Source organism: Candoia aspera, chromosome 1, assembly GCF_035149785.1.
Source record: "Candoia aspera isolate rCanAsp1 chromosome 1, rCanAsp1.hap2, whole genome shotgun sequence".
Classification (NCBI taxonomy): Eukaryota; Metazoa; Chordata; class Lepidosauria; order Squamata; family Boidae; genus Candoia; species Candoia aspera.
The window spans coordinates 35316363-35338880 of NC_086153.1; the positions used below are offsets into that span (position 1 = coordinate 35316363).

Consider the following 22518-nt stretch of genomic DNA (forward strand, 5'->3'; position numbering starts at 1 on the left):
TACTTACTCAGTGTGAAGTATCACAGAGTGAGACTTAGCAGAGGACAGTCAGGATCAACCATGGGAACACCACCATCACTTTGCTAGCAACAATCTGGTTCTACCTTATATAAGGGATTCCATTTATATTCCCATCCATTTATATATTTGGATAGCATGATACAATCAGAAGCAAATTTTAGAAGATACAAAAAGTAGATTGGTAACTACACAAAATCCAGATAATATCATAGGAAAAAACCAGATTTGTTTATGTTTGCTTAGTTCAGTTTTAAAAGCTGTAAGTGAGGAAAAAAAACTGGTTGGAAATGGTCCAATTCTCACTTAAACTGGCCAGATTATTTCTAACTCTATGGAATTTCCCACCATGATTCTCCTACAAAGTTAAATGGTTTCCTTCTAATCCTAGGTTATGTGGACAAAGTAAAGCTTGAATTTAGACTGACCACTTTGTAAAGTAGGTTCACTTCTTCGCAGAATAATAGTTTGATCAACTGAAGTCTCCTCCTTACTTCATGACTGCTGGTAGCAACATCTAGCTAAACTTTGTTAATCTTGAAAAAGCTAAGTGAGATCAGACTTAGTTAGCACTGTATGGGAAACCAGCATAAGTCTTGGGACTGTAGAATAATTTGAAAAAGTGAGAAAAAGAAACATCCCAAGAGAAGGCAATGGCAACTTACACAGCCATTCAACTGGCTCTTAAGCTGTCCTAGAGACCATGCTATCTTAGTTTTCTAGGACATCATTCTATTGGCTAAAAACAGGTATCTGAATTTCTATACAAAGGTTAGTGTAAGGTTAGTTAGTACATAGCCAATGCAGCCTTTCTCACTGGATCAGACCAAGGCCCAATCTAGTCCAGCATTTTCAGTTATACAATGGGCAACTGGATGTCTCTGGGAAATTCAGAAGCATGGACAGGAGGTTGAATAAATTCTTATGAGATTTAATTCAAGGTTGTATCTTACTCATCTGACATTTCCTCTCACAGAACTTTTGAAAACAACATTAATGCAATGCCAGTATTAACTTTATAAATGCCCAAAACATAAATAAATAAATAACAACATAGCCTACATTTTGTTAATGACCATCAGCTGATATTTCCATTTTCCCCCTAAGCTTGCAGATCCATTTATATTCCAATTATTTTCTCACAATGGATAGCAATTGATTGTAGCTCTAATTTCTGTTTTTTATTTATCATTTTAGCTAACACCAAAACTTCCTATTTCAATTGCCCTCACTAACATCTTCTAATACCTGCCAAATAATTAGACTTCTTTCACTGCCTTCTATCAATAGAAATAGTCTTCAGTAATGCCACAACGCTTTCACTGTTCTTTCTTTTCATCAATCCACTGCTGGGATTCCTAATTTACATAGTTCTGAGGAGAATTTAACAAATGTTAATTTGCCATTTGTATTTATTTATTTTATTAAGCTTCAGAGGAAGAAACAGTTCAAGGAAAACTGTTTGAGTCTCCCTCAATGCCATAATTTCTCTATCTTTAATAAACTTGAACTATAAATTTAAAGTTCAAAATATATTAAAAAGTGTAGAAGGATCAGCTATGGCAAAGAATTTTACAAGTCATAGTCAAGTGGGAAGTGGGAAGAATCTGTTTCTGCAGGTAAGGTAGAGTGGTTGGCTTGATTTTTTTTTCCCCTTCCCCAGATGCTGGTACAGGGGGCATGTTTTGACCATACCACGTTCAGAAAAGCCCTATTAGATCAAACCAAAAGCCTAACTAGTAAAGCATCCTGTATTCCTCAGTAACCAGCTAGATGACTCAAGGAACTGGGCATGAGAGCAATAATCTTCCCTGTTCTTGATCCATTGTCAGAAGCAAACAATCTATGGTCCTAGGACAGCAAGTGACCCTTACTAAAGATTCCAAAGTTTCCAAAGATTCATTCTTTCTAAGAAAGAAAATCTGTAGTGGAGCAGACAGAATAACAATACATTTAGAACATATGAGGTGACTGAGGTGTTTCTTTGGCTTGCTTGTACTAACACTAGGTTCTTTGAGAACAAGAAACTACATGATTGGTCATGTACCCATCCCAGGAAGTTCTCAGGAAGAAACTTCTAATCTTGAAGGAGTCCTGTGTTGTTGTAAACATGCCAAGCTTTTTAAAAATTAGACGGTGATAGAGGAAACCAATCTGCCATCCAGACCTTGAGTTAGGCTGCATGGAGCTCTTTGTTTTTGTTTTGAACAATCATATCCCCCATTTGTTTTGTATTGTGTTTTATTGTTTCTTATATTGTGAGCCACCAATTCAGTTTGGAGTCAGGTGGCACCTAAATTGAATGAAATAAATAAAATAAATAAGCATATATTTTAAAAATAAATGCAACCTTCATCTGTCCCCCAATTTGATCTCATAAACCTTTTACAACTTTTAATTTAAAAATTGGAATTAAAAATTGATGGATCAAAAATCTGCTTATGATTGAAAAAGAATGTACCTTCCCTGGTCCATTACCCCAGCTTCTACTTTTATATACCTGTAGCACTCAGCCTCCTTTTAACTAGTGATTTAACTACTGTAGAAATAATGCAGAATCTAAATTGCTCCCTGTCTGAATAAAAAATGAGAATGAAAATTATCCCAAAGGTCCAACGTGACCTTCAAACCTATGACCCAACAATTGCATTTCAACCTTGGGGAATCATTTCCTAATTTAATATCTGTTGGTCTCAGTTGCATCATAATTCTATGGAGTTTCCCACTCTCTCCATTCAGCCTGAAGTTTCCTTGAATACCACTATGAATTAAGTCTTAACTAAACAGCCATTCTTAGCACCTAAGCAACACGGAAAGTACTTTTGCCAGGAGTGATCTTTCTTTGTCTAAGAACAACTAGACCACTTTAGGTCAGAGAGAAGGAAGGAGTTTATTATGTACCTACACATTGTTTGTTTATACACATTACCAAAATACTTGGCAAACTTTGAAATGAATGGCAGACCACATTATGTCAAAGAATATTTATGGAGCATTTTTCAGTAGGTATGACCTGAAAACTCTTGATCCTTAACAAGGGACTTCCCACAAATGCAAGATGAGATGATAAACCAGTTATGAGTTTAGACTGCGTGACTTTAATATGAGGACAGATGATAAAAAGATGCTTCACATATTTCAATGTCAACATCTTACTTTTTTTTAAAAAAAAAAAAGTAGATTCCAAGGAGAAGAGTTTGAATCTAGTCCTCTCCTTCACATGCTAGTTTTCTACTTGAATGAATGTTTATTTTATTTCCCTGCTTGGTTCAGAAACACATTCAGTCACAACCTCTCCACAGTGGAACAATCCCCAAACTGCTCCCTTAACCTAAAATGTTTATAAGAGGCCTAAATTAACAAGGGCCTCTGGCTCAGATGTTTGGTTTTAGAAACCTGTATCTCCTGGTAAAAAGTTTTTCTGAGGATGGTAACAAGAAAAATCTCTGCATGAAACTTGGGGGAGGTTCTACAAATCAGTACATAAAATATTGAAATGGATCAGCCTTCCCCAACCTTCCAAATGAGTTGGATTACAACTCATAAGTCCTGGCTGGCAAGATGGACCAAAAACTTGTAAGGGAGCTTCATAAATTCCCATGAAAAGTGGTTGTTATTGGCTATTTCTCTTCCTCAGAGGTTTTGCTTTGCTTTCTCAAGTTTCTCTGTGCTTCTGAGTCCCTCATCTGTGTTATCATGTCCATAAATTTTCCTCAGGCTCCTTTCTATTTCCTCTCCTGACATTCATTTCCCATTTTAGATTCTAAAAACATGAGAAAAACAGGGCTGCTAGCATATTCCTTTACAGGACAGAAACCTGACTGTTCACAATAACCCTGGTCAGGAAATGTGGTGATCCCATAAAGCAGAGGGATACATCCTGAGGTCCCAGGGCAACATGTGGCCCCTTGATGGCTTGGAGGCTGCAAACCATGAGCATCTTCAAAGATTCTCACTGAATTGTAATTGGTAATGTGGCACCAAGGCTCTATATTTAACTCCATGGGGAATAATCAAGTGTACTGCAATTAATTAAGCTTGGATTTAAATTTAATCAAATTTAATTTCTAGTTAGGCCCTACCCACTTTGGAGTGTACCTGTGGCACTCCGCTTGGCCTAAAAATTGTTGCCCAGCCCTGCCATAAAGAAAGTCAGTCTATACTGGGTTACAGGGAGCAAGTACAAATGCATATGAGCAAACAAAACTATTCTGAATATTTGCAACATGCTAAGTTCTGTCACTGACGCTGAACACCCAGAACTAGAGTGCAAAAGGTACACGATGACCACACGAAGCAGAGGCAGACATATTGTAACCCCACCTTTCCTGAGATCCTGATGCAGAATGATGTCCTTCTTAGGTATCACGTGACTCACCACGAATCTTGAAGGCAGGTCCTCAGGGAAGGGAGTGATGGTGGGAGGCAGGAGGAGCTTATCTTCCAGTTGCTCAGGGAGGTAAGGGCAACGTAGAAGCAAGCATGGCTCTGTTTTTTCTCAGTCTGTGGCTCCTCTTGGGGGCTTGTTCAGGGTGCCAGCATCCCCTCTGCCAGTGCTCAGACAGAATGGCATTCATCTGTCAGGAGAGTGAGGTGACCTATGTGCCACGGGACATCCCCAGGAATTCCACTGAACTGTGAGTAAAAAAAGAGAAGCAGACAAAAAGCAGTCAAGTCAACAGCCGCTTTTGTTCTTGTCTTTCTGAGTCAGCTTCTCATCTGATAGGTCTGGTGAACATTTTCAATGTGTTTGTGTGGGGTGGAGGCATTTGGGCGACTGATGATTCTTCCAGGAGCACTGCAACCCTTCAAGTTCATTCCCATGGTATTCTGCAGCTGCTGAGCAGAGATAAGCCACCTCAGGCAGAAGTTTTAAACAAAGTTTCCCTTGATAGCAGTGGATGCTTTCAAAATAATTTATATTAAAACACCCAGCACTTCCTCTCCAAAGCCTGTATTTCAGTGCAGTTGAAACTGAACAGAGCCCATCTGCTTGCTAAGAAGCTAGAAATCTGGCAGTGGCCACTTCTGCAGGAAGGAGGTATAGGTTTCTTGGCAGGAACTTGGTGGTTTGTGTTAGGATCACACGGTACTTTGCAGAGTTTCATAAAAAGGTGGGGTGACTCTTAAGTAAAGTCAGTGGAGCAAATGGTCCTTGTGAAGAACAGCTAATGAGAATAAATGAGACAGTTCATCGGCTTGGATTTCTCCACAGCAGGAGAGTTTCTTAAAATCCTCATTCATTTTGCACAGACATGAAGCAATTTACAAAATGCTCCCACCCACTCCTGGAGCATCAGGGCTTAACTGTGTTGTTGCTACATTAAAAACAATGACATTTCTTCCATCTCAAAAACAAAAGGCAGTTTCTCAGCCTGCCTACGAAAGACGCAGAGACACAGATGTGGCCATATCTGTGAAGGCACAAAAAGAGCCAATACCATTAAATCTTGCTTGACACAGTTCAAGCCTTTAGATGTCTCAGAATTTAGTAGGGCTTAGTCCCAAGTAAGTGGGTCTCACACAGCAGTCTTAACAAACCACATGACATAGTTGTAATTGCAGAAGAGCTGCCTTACATCACCGAAGTTTTATAGATTATTGGGATCTTTACAAAGAAGAGAACTTGTAAGTGAATTTGTGGATTCTTCCTCTTGGAAAAGATCAACACAACCATGTACCACAAAGTAGAATGTACAAAATTTAGACATGAAGATTTCTTCCCTAATCAAAGATATTAAAAAATCATATTTCCATGCAAGCAAGGGCAAAAGCAAGTAACAGCCTGTGAGAGAACTGAAGGTGAACTGGTAAAGAGTTCATCTCTTAGTAGGTTTGGATCCAGCTACACTACTTCAGTGTGCAGATTGGCCTCACCCCTCAAAATGAAATTCTATCAGTTATAAAACTAGTATATCAAGGCAAAGGCCAGGCTAGACGCTATTTGTCATATATATCTTTCTTTGTGATGGAATAGCATTTTTGGAGAAGTGTGATGCTGTGCAGCTCAAATACTCTTGCAGAGCCTTGCCCCACTTCTCCGTAACCATGGCACAAACACCAGCAGCTTTTTTTTTCTGCTGTGTCCTCATAATATTGCCTTCATCTTATCCCACCACTCATCCTCCATAACTGAGGCAGCTCAGAGTCAAACATTTATTTATTTGTCAAATTTATATGGCTGCCCATCTCACATGAAGTGACTCTGGGTGGCATACAATAAAACCACCAATTAACGCATTTTACAAAACCAGTCAAAAATAATAAACACAAATAAAACAAGATCACAAGAGGGAATGCATCAACTGGTTTTTGGGGACCCTAGTTAAGCACTGTCCCAGAACAGCACTAAGCCCCTGTCCAAAATAAGCCCAACAGTCAGCTAATATTGACTCCCCTAAAAATAGCATTGACTGTTGTGGGGGGCTGTGATAAAAAGCAGAAAAGTGGTTGGAATATCCTGGTAAAGGGCGGGGCTCATGAGCTGATTGAAACCCTTAAAAGGAGTTCCCCACATTCCAGTGTTTTGTTTCAGATCCCATCTGTATCCATTAAGATTTATTTTGGTTTTATGTCACACTTTCAGACTGTTAGGCTGGAACATTGAAAAAATATCCTGGAGGAAGGCACTGCCAAATACCTTGTACTGTTGCCAAAAAAACCCTGCATAGTTGTGTTCATGTAAATACTAGGAGTCAAGCTTGACTCAAGGGCATCTCTACCTTTCCATTTTTTGGCTGTAAACCAGTGCTCTAGTTCTATCTCTCAGAAAAAATATTTTGAGGAAGAACCTGAAAATTCATTTCACATTCTGCTTGAGACAAAATCTTGGTCATACTGCAGAAATGGGCAAAACACCCTCTCCATTTCTACCCTTGTAGAAATGATGCTAGCAATTCCATTTTTGGTCTTCCTAGGTCTTTTTACCTGAGGAATAATCACAAATCTGCTTTATATTTGGTTTGAGGCTAAATTTCAGCAGCAGCATCATGCACTCTATCTCTTTTGTAACATTTATTCTGCTCATATGTTCCTCTCAGCTGTTCTGATGTGAAACTATTCAGTTAACAATCCAAAATTGGAAGAAAAGCAGATGGATAAAAGAAAAAGATAAAAAAAGTGTCCATTAATCAAACTCCTAATAGGCAGGAAACCTGTGTGCCAAAATATTTAGGCAAAGACCTTTTGTGGGGCTTTATAAGCATTGATCCAGGATCTTCTTCTGAGAGTTCAAGAACATTGTGGACTGTCATACCCACAATGCCTGGATGGGCATGTTAGACCCTAGGGATTTAACAGAATGATAGGCCATATTCAACATAGAATCATGGGGTTTGAAAGGGCTATTTAATTCAATCAAATCCAATCCCCTGCTCAGTGCAGGAATCAAATAATCACGCAGGAAGGTAGTAGGATTTCCTTTCCCCCTTCTCTCTTGAATCACCCCACATGCCTCATAAACATTTTCTAGTTGGGCACCTTAGCCTGCTGAGCAGAGTTGGATGGTCAGGATGGGCTGCAGCAGGAACCTTTTCTGCCTTCAGTGTCTGTTCCCTTTGTGCATGAATACCGTTAAAAGCAATTCTTTGGCTGGGTTTGCATGATGTGATTAACTGTATCAATGAAAGACCTAGCAGGTCCACTTGTAACACACTAAGCTTGGTTAGTTGTAACTGCAGTTGAGGTTTTATGTATATGTATGTGTAGCTTATAAAGTGGGTTAATTTAGTAAACAAGCATACTAACCAAATTAAGCGAATCCAACCATCAGATGCAGGGCTGTGCACATTTACCTGGGGGAAAAGAATCCCACCGAAGACAATACTTAAATCTGAATTCACAGGCTTGCCTCACACATCAAAGTGTTTAGGTACCCAGAGAATAATGTGGAGATGTAGCAAAAATCTCCCCACCATATTACTCTGATTATTAGATAAGATCTGTTACGTCTGTAAAAGATCAATAGTGAAGATACTGCTCAAAATGTGTGTGTCACAAATGGTATAACTAAACCAGCTGGTTTGTGCAGTGACTTTGAGCAGAGAATAACAGAGAATAACTGAAAAGGGCAATAGCCTATTACAAAATGGATAGATTATTTTATAGAATAGTGTCATCTCTTTCAGAGACTGAGTTCATACATTTTGCTAAAACATGATGTGGTTTGACTTTGGCTTACAGGTTTTAATTCTGCTATACTCAGATGCATCTATGCTCTCATATCTCAGGTATTTAGATAGAGGAATAATTTCTAGTACAGAAACAAGTTCATTCCAAATCCTTGCTAACTCACTGCTATCTAGTGTGCTATAAAATAAAATTTAGATGACCTAGCATTATTATTGCAAAGATATCATCTGAGAACAGGAAACTGACTATGTCCCACATGTATACTGTAAATATGGGAATATGCATACAGGAGAGAGAATATAATCAATATAATAGAGCAGTATAATGGATAGCATGCCAGATGTTGAATATGAGAAATTCTGAGCCAAGGGGCTCACTAGATAATCTAAGGTCAGGCACTATTCTCACTATGGGGAAGATAAAATGAAAGAGGAGATCCAAAGAACATGGGTATCTCTCAGGGTTTTCTTTAAAGAAAAAATGGGCAAAACATAAGCAATGAGAGAAGATAAAATAAAACATACATTAACTTTCCTCAACATGGTGCCCTGCAAAGGTCTTAGGACTGTCATTCCTCACATTCCTTGCTGTGCTGCTCTATAGGGAAGCAAGTGATCCCCAAGAAAGGAAACTGACCAGTGTTAAATAGGCAATTTTAGCCTTTCATGCAGCCCCCAAAAGTGCTTTGTATCTTTTTGCCTGCTCCCACACATGCCCAACACCATTAGTTAGTTTTCATTGCTAATAACAAGTACATATGTTAGATCCCTCCTTTTTGGCCAAGATTTACATGACAGCCTGAACTAAGAACACTGTTTTCACTCTGGAAAAATAACGATAGAGATTACAGAAGTTTCCTGCCCTTACTAGTTTGAAATATTCTTAGGAATTTCACAAGCAATCAAGGTTGCAGAAGATTGTTGGCGCTCTTTGTCTGGTAACTATTGAGTCTAGACAGGGATGATGAGAAGCCTAAACAAAAAGTTGGAATATAGACATCCAATGTTGATTTGCTCACTCAGTTTTACCTTTGAGAAACAATTATTTAAAAATTACTGTCTTACTGATGACACATCCTTAAAGTAGATTGCACACTGAAAGATCTAAATTTATCTGCCAGGAATTTTTACAGGCAGTTTGGTTCAGTCATTTCTGCTGTCTGATGTATGAAACATTAAAAATAGGGATGGGGTATATTTAATATAATTATATTCATCACAAGACTGATTTATCAACACAGACTTTGCTACCAACCAAGGTTTTGTAATGCATTGCAGACATCAACAGAGAAGCCTTCAGATTAAACAAATGTATGTAGTTTTGAACCCAGAACATTCTGTAAATAAATCTGCTTAAGAGGTCAGCTCCCTAGCCTGCTGCTTGAAATAGCAGAGTTTGGTAGTCACTTATAAGTAGATTTATTACTGGGCTGTGATGCTAGCTGTTCTGTAAAGTGCAGGTTAGGACATTTCCTTCCAAAAGACTGACCCTGTGAGGAATCCAGTACTTCTTTGATGAAAGTTGAAGCCAGTCTTGGGTTCTCCTTCAAAAAACTTTGTATCCTGATTTTTTTTTCCTCCCACACTGGGAGCCATTGATAACTGGGCTTGGTATCTGCATTGCATTATCTGTAAAGTTCACCCTAATGTTAGCAGCATAATTTACAGAGAAAGCTAGTTTGCCACTCATTTAGTGCCTGCTTACTATTATTTAATCCAAAACAGAGCAACTTATATGCAGAAACAGTATCTGCTAGAATGCACTGCCTGAGCCAGCTGCCTCTCTGTCCAGCTTCTTAATCAGAACTATTTCCATTAGCACCGGGGCAGTCATTCCAGGTTACCAGGAAATATCCTGTTATTGTCAGGATACCATCTCAGGTGGATTTTTTTATTCATTATGGAATTTATAGGCCACCTTTTTGTTTATTCCAACATTCAAGTCAATTTGCAACAATAACAAAATCAAAGATTCTTTCCCACAAACCTGATGTTCTATCTTCTAAGAGTGGAGGCCTCTTCAAAAAGATCTTTTCTGTTGACTTATAGTGGACAGGCTCATAGCAGGAGAGAGTCCTGCAGGTAACCAGGATCTAAGCCATTTGGGGCTTTAAAGGTCAACAACCTTAAATTGTGCCCAGTAGGCAGCTGTCATCAACTGATGCAGATTCTTTGCTTAGGCACAGATAATCCCTGTATCTTGTACCAGTAAATAGCATGGCTGCTCCATTTTCACCATTGAATTTTCAAATACTTTTTCAAGGGTAGCCTCATGCAAAGTGCATTGCAATAATCAAAATGAGTTGTAAATAAGGTGTGAATAACTGTTGGTAAGTCTGACCAGCTCAGGTGGGTCACAGTTGGCACAATAGCCATGTTGTTTTGGGGAAATGCAATCCAATCCAGAGCAAACTTCACCTTAATTCCAAAATTCATTTTTTTTCCTAACTAGTAGCACCTCCATTTTCTCTGAACTGAGTTTCAGCTTATTCTCTGTCACCCAGCGCATTGTCAAGTAGGCAACATTCAAAGGTACTGATTTTTCTTAGAAAGCACAGCGCAGAATAGCAGGGTATCATCAGCATACTGACTACATCCCAAACCAAACTCCAAATGACTCCCTCAGTGGTTTCATGTAGATGTCAAACAGCATAAGGGATAACACAGAGCTTTGTTGGACACCACTTGTCATTGATTTAAGTGTCAAACAATCCCCCAGGACCATTTTCCAGGCACATTCTGATAGGAAAAACTGGAACTACTCCCACACTATGTCTTCACTGCCTAATCCTGCCAGAGACCTCAGAAAAGTACCACAGTTGATAGTATCAAAAGCCACCAGGAAGTCCAAGAGAATTAGCAGGATCACACTCCACCCATCTAGTTTCCAGCATAGATCATCTTCCAAGGAGACCAAAACAGCTGCAGAACTGTATCCCATATGAAATCCTGATTGAAATGGCTCCAGAAAATCAGTAATCCAGGCATAACTGGAATTGTGAGGCCACCACTTTTCCAGTCATCTTACCTTAAAATTGAATATTTGAAACTGGCTTAGAAAGATCTTCTAGGTCAAGAGAGGGCTTTTCAAAAACTGCCTCCTTTAAGCATGCAGGGACACATTCTACACTCAAGGGGGCATTGATCATCTCTATTAACAATGGAGCCAGTCCCATGCTGGCCAGTCTAATCATCCAAGAAGGGCAAAGGTTGAACAAGAAATTGTTGCCCTCAATTCTCTATAACCTGTCCATATCCTGAAGATCTACAAACTGAGAAGAATCCACATGAACCTGAGAAGTGTGTAACAAGATTACCTCCTATGACCTGTCCCAATACTGGAATCCAAACTGAGTCAAATCTGATTGACTTTGCAAAGAACCATGAACATTGCTCATAGCAAGCCCCCATCCCTCCCCTAACATCTTGATGGAGAAGATGCTGCATAATACAGAAAGCATTGCTGGGCTATTCTGTACAAGCACAATGCAGGCAGAGAAGTAAGACTTCTTTGCCACAAAGTAGGATTCCGCATGGGTCTGAAAGAGGTCCATTTTCTGTGTTGATCTCATTTATCACAAGAGTTTCTGTGTTTGCACTATACCTTCTATTTGTCCATTCATTATTTTCAGCTCCCTGGTAAATCAAGGTACTGATAGAGAGTTCTGCTAGAGGAAGAGAGTGGCTGTGAAGGTGTAAAAGGTCCCCTGTGCAAGCACCGAGTCATGTCTGACCCTTTGGAGGGATGCTGCTTTCACGACGTTTTTTTGGCAGACTATAGTGGGGTGGTTTGCCACTGCCTTCCCCAGTCACTAGAAGTGGTTATATCAACAACCTGACCCATCTCCATATTCCACAGATCAGCCAGGGCTTTGATAGTATCACTGACAAACAAGGCAGGAAATTCCTCAAGCCCATTCAGAAAACCATCCAGATCCATCAGGCTCCTGGGTTGGATCATTTTAACCATGCCTCTGTCTGAAAAGAGATTTATAGAGCTGCCTGTCTAAAACTGACAAAAGAATGTTCATGGCAACAGAGTTACAGAAAACTCCTCCACTTTCAGATCACCAGCACCAAATAAACAGAACACCACATCCAGTGTGTGCTTTACTATATGCATGAGGTCAGGTTCATGGTCATCATGGCAGGCATGAAATCCTGAGTGATTCTGGACTGGGCAACCTCAGCATGGACTCTGAAATTCTCCAGGACAAGAAGTCTAAGACTTAGTACTATGGAAAGATCACCCAGCTAGTACAGCAAGAGAATTACTGTGCTATGGTGTGGATGGTACAGTAAATAGTATTCCTATATTGTCCTGGCCACCAAAATGCAGCAGCAGTCATTCAAAGTTAGGAGACTGATGGGTAGAGTTCCTGTATAGTCCTACCACCTCTCTAGGTTAAAGTTGCCATTTAACCAAGGAAGCGTAGATGATGGATAAGGTAGACCTCCAACCTAAAGTTTCTGCTTTTTAATGCCAAGTCACTTGCTGGTAATATTTCTTTTATCAAGTATTTAATCCTGAATGAAAGTGCTGATCAAGCATATATTACAGAGAAGGAGAGAGTCTGCTTCTGCCAGTTCTTCTGCCAGGGTACTCTGTAATGCAGCAGGCTAGGGACTGGCAACAGAGAGGTGGCAACAAGTTGCAGCTTCCCACCATATCTCCCACTGTGACTTGCTACTTCAGTGTTTAGTCTCTAGCATTTAATATTCCTAGCCCTTGGCCATAATAAAGCATGATGATGAATGTTTGTTCGCAGTCCAAATGCTATTCCCTGCTCTTCCACCATTTCCCCAATATGCTTAATAATGCCAAACAAAAACAGAATACTGTAACAAAAAGCAGCAAAAAGAAACTGTTCTTTTAGAGTCAAAACAACTCCCTCAATGTTTATTTCTGTAGATGAACAGGTTGATTGCACCCAAGGGACTCTCATCACCTCTTTGACGATGACCCCATCAGCTCAGAATGAGGTCTTTTTTAGCCCAAGGAGCAAGATGATGAAATGTCTATTCAGGAGAGCTCCACATGGGGAGTCCTTCAACACCTAATCCTACAAAGACAGTGTCTCCCCCAGTGGGCTCTGGAATGGGACTTGCCAAGGAAAGAAAGTGATCTGCTGATACTGCTTCCTAACATCTGCCACCTAAGGTGGTTTCTCACTAAACTGGTTCTTTGGTAAACTGGTCCTTTGCTAAAGGTTGCCAGGAGACAAACCCCCCCCCCCTTTATGGCTTGAAGACCATCAGAATGGTCAAAGAGGGAGAAGGGCTGAAGGGGGAAAGTGGGAATGCAAGGAAAGTCCATAAAACCTAAAACCACATTGAATGCAAGTATCTCACTGCAGCTTCAGCAAAGGATCGTTACCTTGTCATGGTGCTGGAGCTTGAGCACTTCAGTGATGCCATGAGCTAAACCGTGAAGGGCCACCCAAGACGGGAAGGTCATGACAGAGAGGTCAGACTAAATGTGATCCCTGGGGAAGGTAATGGCAACCCATCCCAGTATTCTTGCCGTGAAAACTAAATGGAAAAGTACAACCAGAAATATGTCGGTATACCATCGGAAGATGAGACCCCCAGGTCGGAAGATGGTCAAAATGCTACTGGGGAGGAACAGAGGATGAGTTCAACTAGCCCCAGTCGTGATGACGCAGCTAGCTCAAAGCTGAAAGGATGGCTAGCGGCCGACGGTGCTGGTAGTGAACGGCAAATCCGATGTTCTAAGGATCAACACACCATTGGAACCTGGAATGTAAGATCTATGAGCCAGGGCAAATTGGATGTGGTTATTGGTGAGATGTCAAGATTCAAGATAGACATTTTGGGTGTCAGTGAACTGAAATGGACTGGAATGGGCCACTTCACATCAAATGACCACCAGATTTACTACTGTGGACAAGAGGACCACAGAAGAAATGGAGTAGCCTTCATAATTAATAGTAAAGTGGCTAAAGCAGTGCTTGGATACAATCCAAAAAACAATAGAATGATCTCAGTTCAAATTCAGGGCAAGCCATCTAACATCACAGTGATCCAAATATACGCCCCAACCACAGATGCTGAAGAAGCTGAAGTAGAGCAGTTCTATGAGGATCTGCAGCACCTACTGGACAACACGCCTAAAAGAGATGTTATTTTCATCACAGGAGACTGGAATGCTAAGGTGGGCAGTCAAATGACACCTGGAATTACAGGTAAGCATGGCCTGGGAGAACAAAACGAAGCAGGACATAGGCTGATAGAATTTTGCCAAGACAACTCATTCTGCATAACAAACACTCTCTTCCAACAACTTAAGAGATGGCTTTATACATGGACTTCCCCAGATGGACAACACCGAAATCAGATTGACTACATCCTTTGCAGCCAAAGGTGGCAGACATCTGTACAGTCGGTAAAAACAAGACCTGGAGCTGACCGTAGTTCTGATCACAAACTTCTTCTTGCACAATTTAGGATCAGACTAAAGAGATTAGGGAAGATCCACAGATCAGCTAGATATGAGCTCACTAATATCCCTAAGGAATATGCAGTGGAGGTGAAGAACAGATTTAAAGGACTGGACTTAGTAGATAGGCTCCTGGAAGAACTATGGACAGAAGTTCGTAACATTGTTCAGGAGGCGGCAACAAAACACATCCCAAAGAAAGAGAAAACCAAGAAGGCAAAGTGGCTGTCTGCTGAGTCACTAGAAGTAGCCCAAGAAAGAAGGAAAACAAAAAGCAACAGTGATAGGGGGAGATATGCCCAATTAAATGCAAAATTCCAGAGGTTAGCCAGAAGAGATAAGGAATTATTTTTAAACAAGCAATGCGCAGAAGTGGAAGAAGACAATAGAATAGGAAGGACAAGAGACCTCTTCCAGAAAATTAGAAACATCAGAGGTAAATTCCAGGCCAAAATGGGTCTGACCAAAAACAAAGATGGCAAGGACCTAACAGAAGAAGAAGAGATCAAGAAAAGGTGGCAAGAATATACAGCAGACCTGTATAGGAAGGATAACAATATCGGGGATAGCTTTGACGGTGTGGTCAGTGAGCTAGAGCCAGACATCCTGAAGAGTGAGGTTGAGTGGGCCTTAAGAAGCATTGCTAATAACAAGGCAGCAGGAGACGACGGCATCCCAGCTGAACTGTTCAAAATCTTGCAAGATGATGCTGTCAAGGTAATGCATGCTATATGCCAGCAAATTTGGAAAACACAAGAATGGCCATCAGACTGGAAAAAATCAACTTATATCCCCATACCAAAAAAGGGAAACACTAAAGAATGTTCAAACTCTCGAACAGTGGCACTCATTTCACATGCCAGTAAGGTAATGCTCAAGACCCTGCAAGGTAGACTTCAGCAATTCATGGAGTGAGAATTGCCAGATGTACAAGCTGGGTTTAGAAAAGGCAGAGGAACTAGGGACCAAATTGCCAATATCCGCTGGATAATGGAAAAAGCCAGGGAGTTTCAGAAAAACATCTATTTCTGTTTTATTGACTATTCTAAAGCCTTTGACTGTGTGGACCATAACAAATTGTGGCAAGTTCTTAGTGGTATGGGGATACCAAGTCATCTTGTCTGCCTCCTGAAGAATCTGTATAACGACCAAGTAGCAACAGTAAGAACAGACCACGGAACAACGGACTGGTTTAAGATTGGGAAAGGAGTACGGCAGGGCTGTATACTCTCACTCTACCGATTCAACTTGTACGCAGAACACATCATGCGACATGCTGGGCTTGAGGAATCTAAGGCTGGAGTTAAAATTGCTGGAAGAAACATTAACAATCTCAGATATGCAGATGATACTACTTTGATGGCTGAAAGCGAAGAGGAACTGAGGAGCCTTATGATGAAGGTGAAAGAAGAAAGTGCAAAAGCTGGCTTGCAGCTAAACCTCAAAAAAATCAAGATTATGGCAACCAGCTTGATTGATAACTGGCAAATAGAGGGAGAAAATGTAGAGGCAGTGAAAGACTTTGTATTTCTAGGTGCGAAGATTACTGCAGATGCTGACTGCAGTCAGGAAATCAGAAGACACTTAATCCTTGGGAGAAGAGCAATGACAGATCTCGATAAAATAGTTAAGAGCAGAGACATCACACTGACAACAAAGGTCTGCATAGTTAAAGCAATGGTGTTCCCTGTAGTAACATATGGCTGCGAGAGCTGGACCATAAGGAGGGTGGAGAGAAGGTTGATAGATGCTTTGCAACTGTGGTGTTGGAGGAAAATTCTGAGAGTGCCTTGGACTGCAAGAAGATCAAACCAGTCCATCCTCCAGGAAATAAAGCCAGACTGCTCACTTGAGGGAATGATATTAAAGGCAAGACTGAAATACTTTGGCCACATAATGAGAAGACAGGACAGCCTGGAGAAGATGTTGATGCTAGGGAGAGTGGAGGGCAAAAGGAAGAGGGGCCGATCAAGGGCAAGATGGATGGATGATATTCTAGAGGTGACGGACCCGGCCCTGGGGGAGCTGGGGGTGTTGACGACTGACAGGAAGCTCTGGCGTGGGCTGGTCCATGAAGTCACAAAGAGTCGGAAGCGACTAAACGAATAAACAACATCTCACTGCAGTCACCCCATCCCCATTTTCATCATCTTTCCTTACCACCTTTTTCATATGAGAAGCCACAGAATGATTCAAAGTCCATTATGGAACATTTAAAATGGTACCTAGTTGCCAAGGCAGTTTTTATCACTGGTAAAGCCATCAAAAAAGTTTTGCTGCCAGTAAGTCCCTGAGGAATATAAAAGATTTACTTCTATTCCTAGAGAAACTTGGTAAGATGTTTTGCCAGGGAAATAATTTCAAGAGGTCATTTGTATACAGCTTTAATAAACCTTATATAAACTAGATGTCATTATCACTATCCACAAGGGCTATTATCACTTGCAATAAGTGGAATCTGTAATACTATAAGCTGCCTACTTATTGGGGGAGAAATTGGTGTTTTTGTTTGTTCTGAGTCTGTAATTCTACTTGTAAGTCAGGTTTAATGTTGAAGTGTCTTCCAATACAGTGAATTAATGCCGTTCAACTTTAGCGACGCCTGAAATAGCACAATTCCATTTTACAATCGCTCTTATCTCAATGAAACACAGGGCTTCTTGAGTTTGTGTCTCTCATGGGTAAGCAAACAAGGACTCAGTGTACTTCTTGGAAGTTCCTTGAAACAAATGCTTAAGACAAATGGCAAAAAAAGGAACAAACAGTTATTAAAACATAGATAGAAAATGCCTCTACAAACAAAAGTCTGTGCTTTCATCCTCAGGAATGAAGAGCAATGTTTATTTATTTACATAGTTATTTTTTTCTTTAAAGTCTTTGTTATACACTTAAAATCAGTGATTTGGAGATTAGAAAATGTTTTGACACTTGTTTGTTGTTTCAGTAACTCAGCCATGTTCTCCACTGTAAGCTGCTCTATGCCTCCTCGCAAGTGATTTTCAGGACTCCCCCACAAAAACGTTTCTTGGACTTCTCCACTGATTTTATTGATTCATTTAAAGTATTTTTATGGCCACCCAACTCAGACAACATGATAATGGATTTTGATAGGCAATTCCTTCTTTCAACCCAGTGGTCAATGAAAAATCACTTCTCACCCTGTGAATCAAGAATTTATACATCCAGACGATAAGTGATTCTCTCCCTTTATTTATTTACTTGATTCATGTTACATGCTACCTAACAGCCTTTTTATATGATCAACAAATTATCTTTATTCTCTTTCTAGAGAGAGAGAAAGAGATTGAGAAAGAGAGATATATGCCTGTGTATTTCTTCATCACTCCTTCATCAACTCCATGATGTTCACTTTCTCATGCTCAGTCCTCCTGGAGCTGTTTGGGTCTCCCTAGAACCTTTCATTCTTCTATAGAATTTATTGTTGTGACTCTCAGGGTTCTTCTTGGTTTGTCAGTGCAGAGATGGACATGGATGTTGCTGTTTTGGCTATTTAAACGCAGACACTGAAGATCAGAAATAGAATATAAGATAGAAGCATAGGTAGGGATAAGTGAGTTTCCTGTTTTATATTCCTTCAGAATGCTGTGGATTATCTCTGCCTATCATTCCATTTCTGGCTTAACTAGAAAAAAAACTGGAATTAATTTCAGGGTTAGTATTAATCCCATCCTAAATTTATCGCAGTTCCATTGAACCATGAGAGTGTTTACTTGTGAGTAGCCTGTATAAGATTTTGCTACTAATTTGTAGCAACTTTTAGAGCCTTCAGTTCATATATACTATATATTGGAAAAGAGCAACCTTTATTCATATGATCACTGAGTTTCTTCATATATATAATCACATCAAGACAACGCTCATAGATGATCCTGTACTTTGGCAAAACATATCAAGAAGTTCCTGGTATCTTGGTCGACAACTGATCATATAATTACTGCAGTGTCATCCCCTTATACAAAACAGTATGCATATCGATAAAACATAGGAGAAAAAAATCTTTATGAGGCATTCTGTCTGATTTCATCAAATTGTGATCAAAAGGATCCTTAGTGAAAAGAAAAATGCAAACAAGCTGGAGAACTTTCTGCACAGCATTTAGAAATCAAAGACAAAATAAGAAAGGATTTCTAATGCATTATGTGAATATTCTTCAAAAATGAAATCAAGTAATTTGGAACTCAAGATTTCAGGTGAATTATTAATTATAGAACAAGATTATTTTTTTTATTTTTTTATCCCACCTTTATTATTTTTTATAAATAACTCAAGGTGGGGAACATACCTAACACTCCTTCCTCCTCCTCTTTTCCCCACAACAACAACCCTGTGAGGTGAGTTGGGCTGAGAGAGAGTGATTGGCCCAAGGTCACCCAGACGGCTTTCATGCCTAAGGCAGGACTAGAACTCTCAGTCTCCTGGTTTCTAGCCCAGCACCTTAACCACTAGGCCAAACCTAATTATTCATTCAGTTTCAGCTGCCAGGAGAAAAAGAAAGCTAAGTTGTATTCTTCTTGATTGCTTAAGTACAAAAAGGTCAAGCTCACACCATCATCAGCTAGACCAGGGTAAGCAACATTTGAAGAGTTGAGAGCTGCAACTCAACCTTCTGGTCTTCTGGAAGGCTGTGGGACATCACCAGAAGGGACATGAACTATTTTGGAGGGCAATTTTTAAAAAATTGTTAGAAGTAAGAGTGGTAATGGGAATAGGAAGCCTACCAGTGTCAAACCATTCCCATTTTCAACTATCCAGATTCCAGAGAACAGGCAGAAATGACATGTCCAAAATTTGGCCATTTTTCACCAAATTTCAGTGGTATAATCTTGAGTTGCTTGGGATGCTGTGTATTGTCTACTAGTTGTTACCTTTGAGCTCCACCAACTAAAAACTAGATCCATGGTAGAAAGGAAAACAAACAGCAATATAGAGGTTATAGGTAATGAAACTGCAGCTTAAGAGTAAAATCAAAGTTGGATGGAAATGAATGGCATCAAATTCTGACAAACAAAAGAAAGTCTTTTTCAGTGAATTCCTAATTGGTAGATTAAATTCTGCTGCTGTATGATGAGATGATGGTCACTGGCTTAGATAGTATTAAAAAGAAATAAGAAATTAATGGAGGTCTACCAAAAGCTATTAGCTAGCTAAATAAATGGATCACATCCTGAATGCAATTACATATTAATTGATGCAGGGCAAAGAGGCATTTGCTTGGTCACAATCAGGCCCAGGAATAGAAGATTAGATAAGGGCAGGATTATACCCCATGGATAGAAATTGCAAGACAGCGTATTTCTGGTAAACTTTCAGAGAAATTTCCTAATGGTGAGTGCTATTCAGAAGGGGAATAGGATGTCTTGAGAAATGCTGGTGGGTCTTTCATTCATACATGGACATATACCCAGCATGATACTCCCTTCTGGAGTAAGCAATGTTGTACAAAGTCAGAAGAAGTAACAAAGGAAATACAGTATAACTAAATGCAGTTACACCCAGACCAGTCTTCATAACACTCCATATTTTTCTTTTCTTCCTTTAAACTTCTCACCTCTCTCTTTTTGAGGAACTTGTCAATTTTATATAATCATGACTTCCTTGGACATTCCCTTCTTCTTGACCCATTCATACTTCCTTCATATATTTATTTTGTTATTTGTTCCTCATTCATAATCTCCGTATGACCAAACCACCTCAATGTATTGATTTTAAATTGGTCACTCACTTCAGTATTCAATCCATATGTACTTATTCTGCACTCGTTCATTCTTGATTTTATCACTTCTTATTTTACCATACACACTTCCCATTTCATTCAAGCTACTTTTATGTTTCTCCTGAGATATCCACCTCTCGCTTCCATACAGTGTAACAAAGGAGGTAGAAGCTCACTTTTATTCACAGCCATTTTTGCTTCCCTCAGCAAACATTCATTACTCCCAAGAGACTACATACTGCCCAGTACCACTCTACTAGTATTTGCTCATCTTAAAAATTATCCTTCCATTTTCTCATCTTTAGTAAACCTTATATGAAGGTACACAAATTAATCTATGGCTTCAGCTTTTTACTATTTATGTATAACTTGCAATTGTTCACTCCATGTTTGCTGTCAAACACAGCTATTCTGGTCTTTGGTACATTTATTTTCAGATCCATACTCCTTATTACATCACACATTCAGACATTTCATTGCAAATCAATTGCATATTCAGCCAACAACACAGAACCATTTGCCTATACAGTTAGTCCTCGACTTACAACTACAATTGGGACTGGAACTTTGGTCTTTAAGCGATGAGGCATTACGTGACCATGGCTGATTTTACAACCTTTTTTGCCATGGTCATTAAGCAAATCACATGGTCATTAAGCGAATCTGGCTTCCCCCATTGATTTTGCTTGTCAGAAGCCAGCTGGGAAGGTTGCAAATGGTGATCACGTAACCCCAGGATGCTGCAAGCATTGCAAATACATGCCAGTTGCCAAGCACCTGAATTTTGATCACATGACCGCAGGAACGCTGCAACGGTCATAAGTGCGAGGACCAGTTGTAAGTCACTGTTTCAGTGCTGTCATAACTTTGAATAGTCGCTGAACTAACGGTTGTAAGTCGAGGACTACCTGTAAACATACACATACATGCTTTACTTTCATTATATACCATTCTTACTGCATTCATGAATCATCAATTTCATATTCCATATTCCCTCCTCCTATGGACCTCTATCACTTATGAGCCAAACCTGCTCCTACCAAGATAGTTCCAACTTTGTTTCTTCATCACTTTATACAGTGACAAGAAATTCTGGGCTTACACAGAGAGAAAGTATGAATTTTCATCAGAAAATAAAGCTTTAATCACCTCCATTATGTTATTAGGGCTCTTTTTTCCCACATTGATGCCATTCCTCGATTTTCTATCCTTTAACCTGAATCATCTAGAACCTCTCATTTTCTATATACCTTTCTCCCATTAGCTCTTGCTGCTGTGTTAAGAGAATTTCAGTTGTACCATAGTCAGCAAATTTAAAGATGGCTGAGGCCGTGGTTTTTTTGTTTGTTTGTTTGTGTGTATTTCTGTATTTCAATTACAGATAAATGCTAAATCTATTAGAGTCTTCAGGGACTGCACAAATGGCATACTCATTTGAAACTTACAACAGCAGATGGGAGGTGCTTCTGTATTGGTATTTCTTGTCCCTCCTTTGCTGTCTTAGAGCAAAACAGCCTTCTGCAAATATATTTCCAGATTACAATCTCACAAAAGGGAGTGAGCTGGAATTCTACAATGATTTTTACCAAATGCTTCTGAAGGGTGTTCTCTGAGGAAATGTAGTTTATTTCCTAAAACCAGAAGCAAGTCTCTCTTTTCCATAATGTCTCTAAGCTGCATGAGGAGCTGGTAATTTTTTAAAAAATTATTTATTAGAAAAACTCCATGCCACTGTACTTCCCATGGCTCAGAGCAGCACACATAAAAAAAAACCCCAGAGGATTAAAAACAATATGACAGTAATAAATAATGTACATTCCAGTGATGCTGACCAACAGGGGTAGATAAGAAAATCTAACATTCCCCAAATGATCTTTCCCAGAGCCATGGTTATAATTCTTTACAGAAACTCATTAGGGAGAAAGTAGTTTTTATATATGAAAGCAACTTGCTCTGTAAGAGGGGTACCACCACTGAGCAGGTCCTGCTACAGAGTCCCTGTACATGGAACTCTTTCAGAGTTGGGGCCCTCAGCACAGCCTCTCTCTCAGATCTTACTGGATGGGCAGATTCACTTCGGAGTAGGCAGTACATAAATCTTACGGGTACTGAGCAGCTCTAATTGGGAGGGGGGGACGGTCTTTTGTCCTAGAAGCCTTAGGTTCTCCCTCCTCTCC

The 22518-nt window shown here is 39.8% G+C and overlaps 1 protein-coding gene across 2 annotated transcripts in view; it reads left to right on the forward strand.

The window, feature by feature from the left end:
* Window positions 1–4478: 4478 nt before the first annotated feature.
* The window catches only part of FSHR (follicle stimulating hormone receptor), a 93703-nt gene continuing 75663 nt past the window's right edge, over window positions 4479–22518 (forward strand). For both annotated transcript variants that reach the window (XM_063301664.1, XM_063301672.1), the window contains exon 1: window positions 4479–4655. In XM_063301664.1, coding sequence (XP_063157734.1) covers window positions 4501–4655 — 155 coding nt within the window. In that variant the 5' untranslated portion in view covers window positions 4479–4500. The remainder of the gene's footprint in view (window positions 4656–22518) is intronic.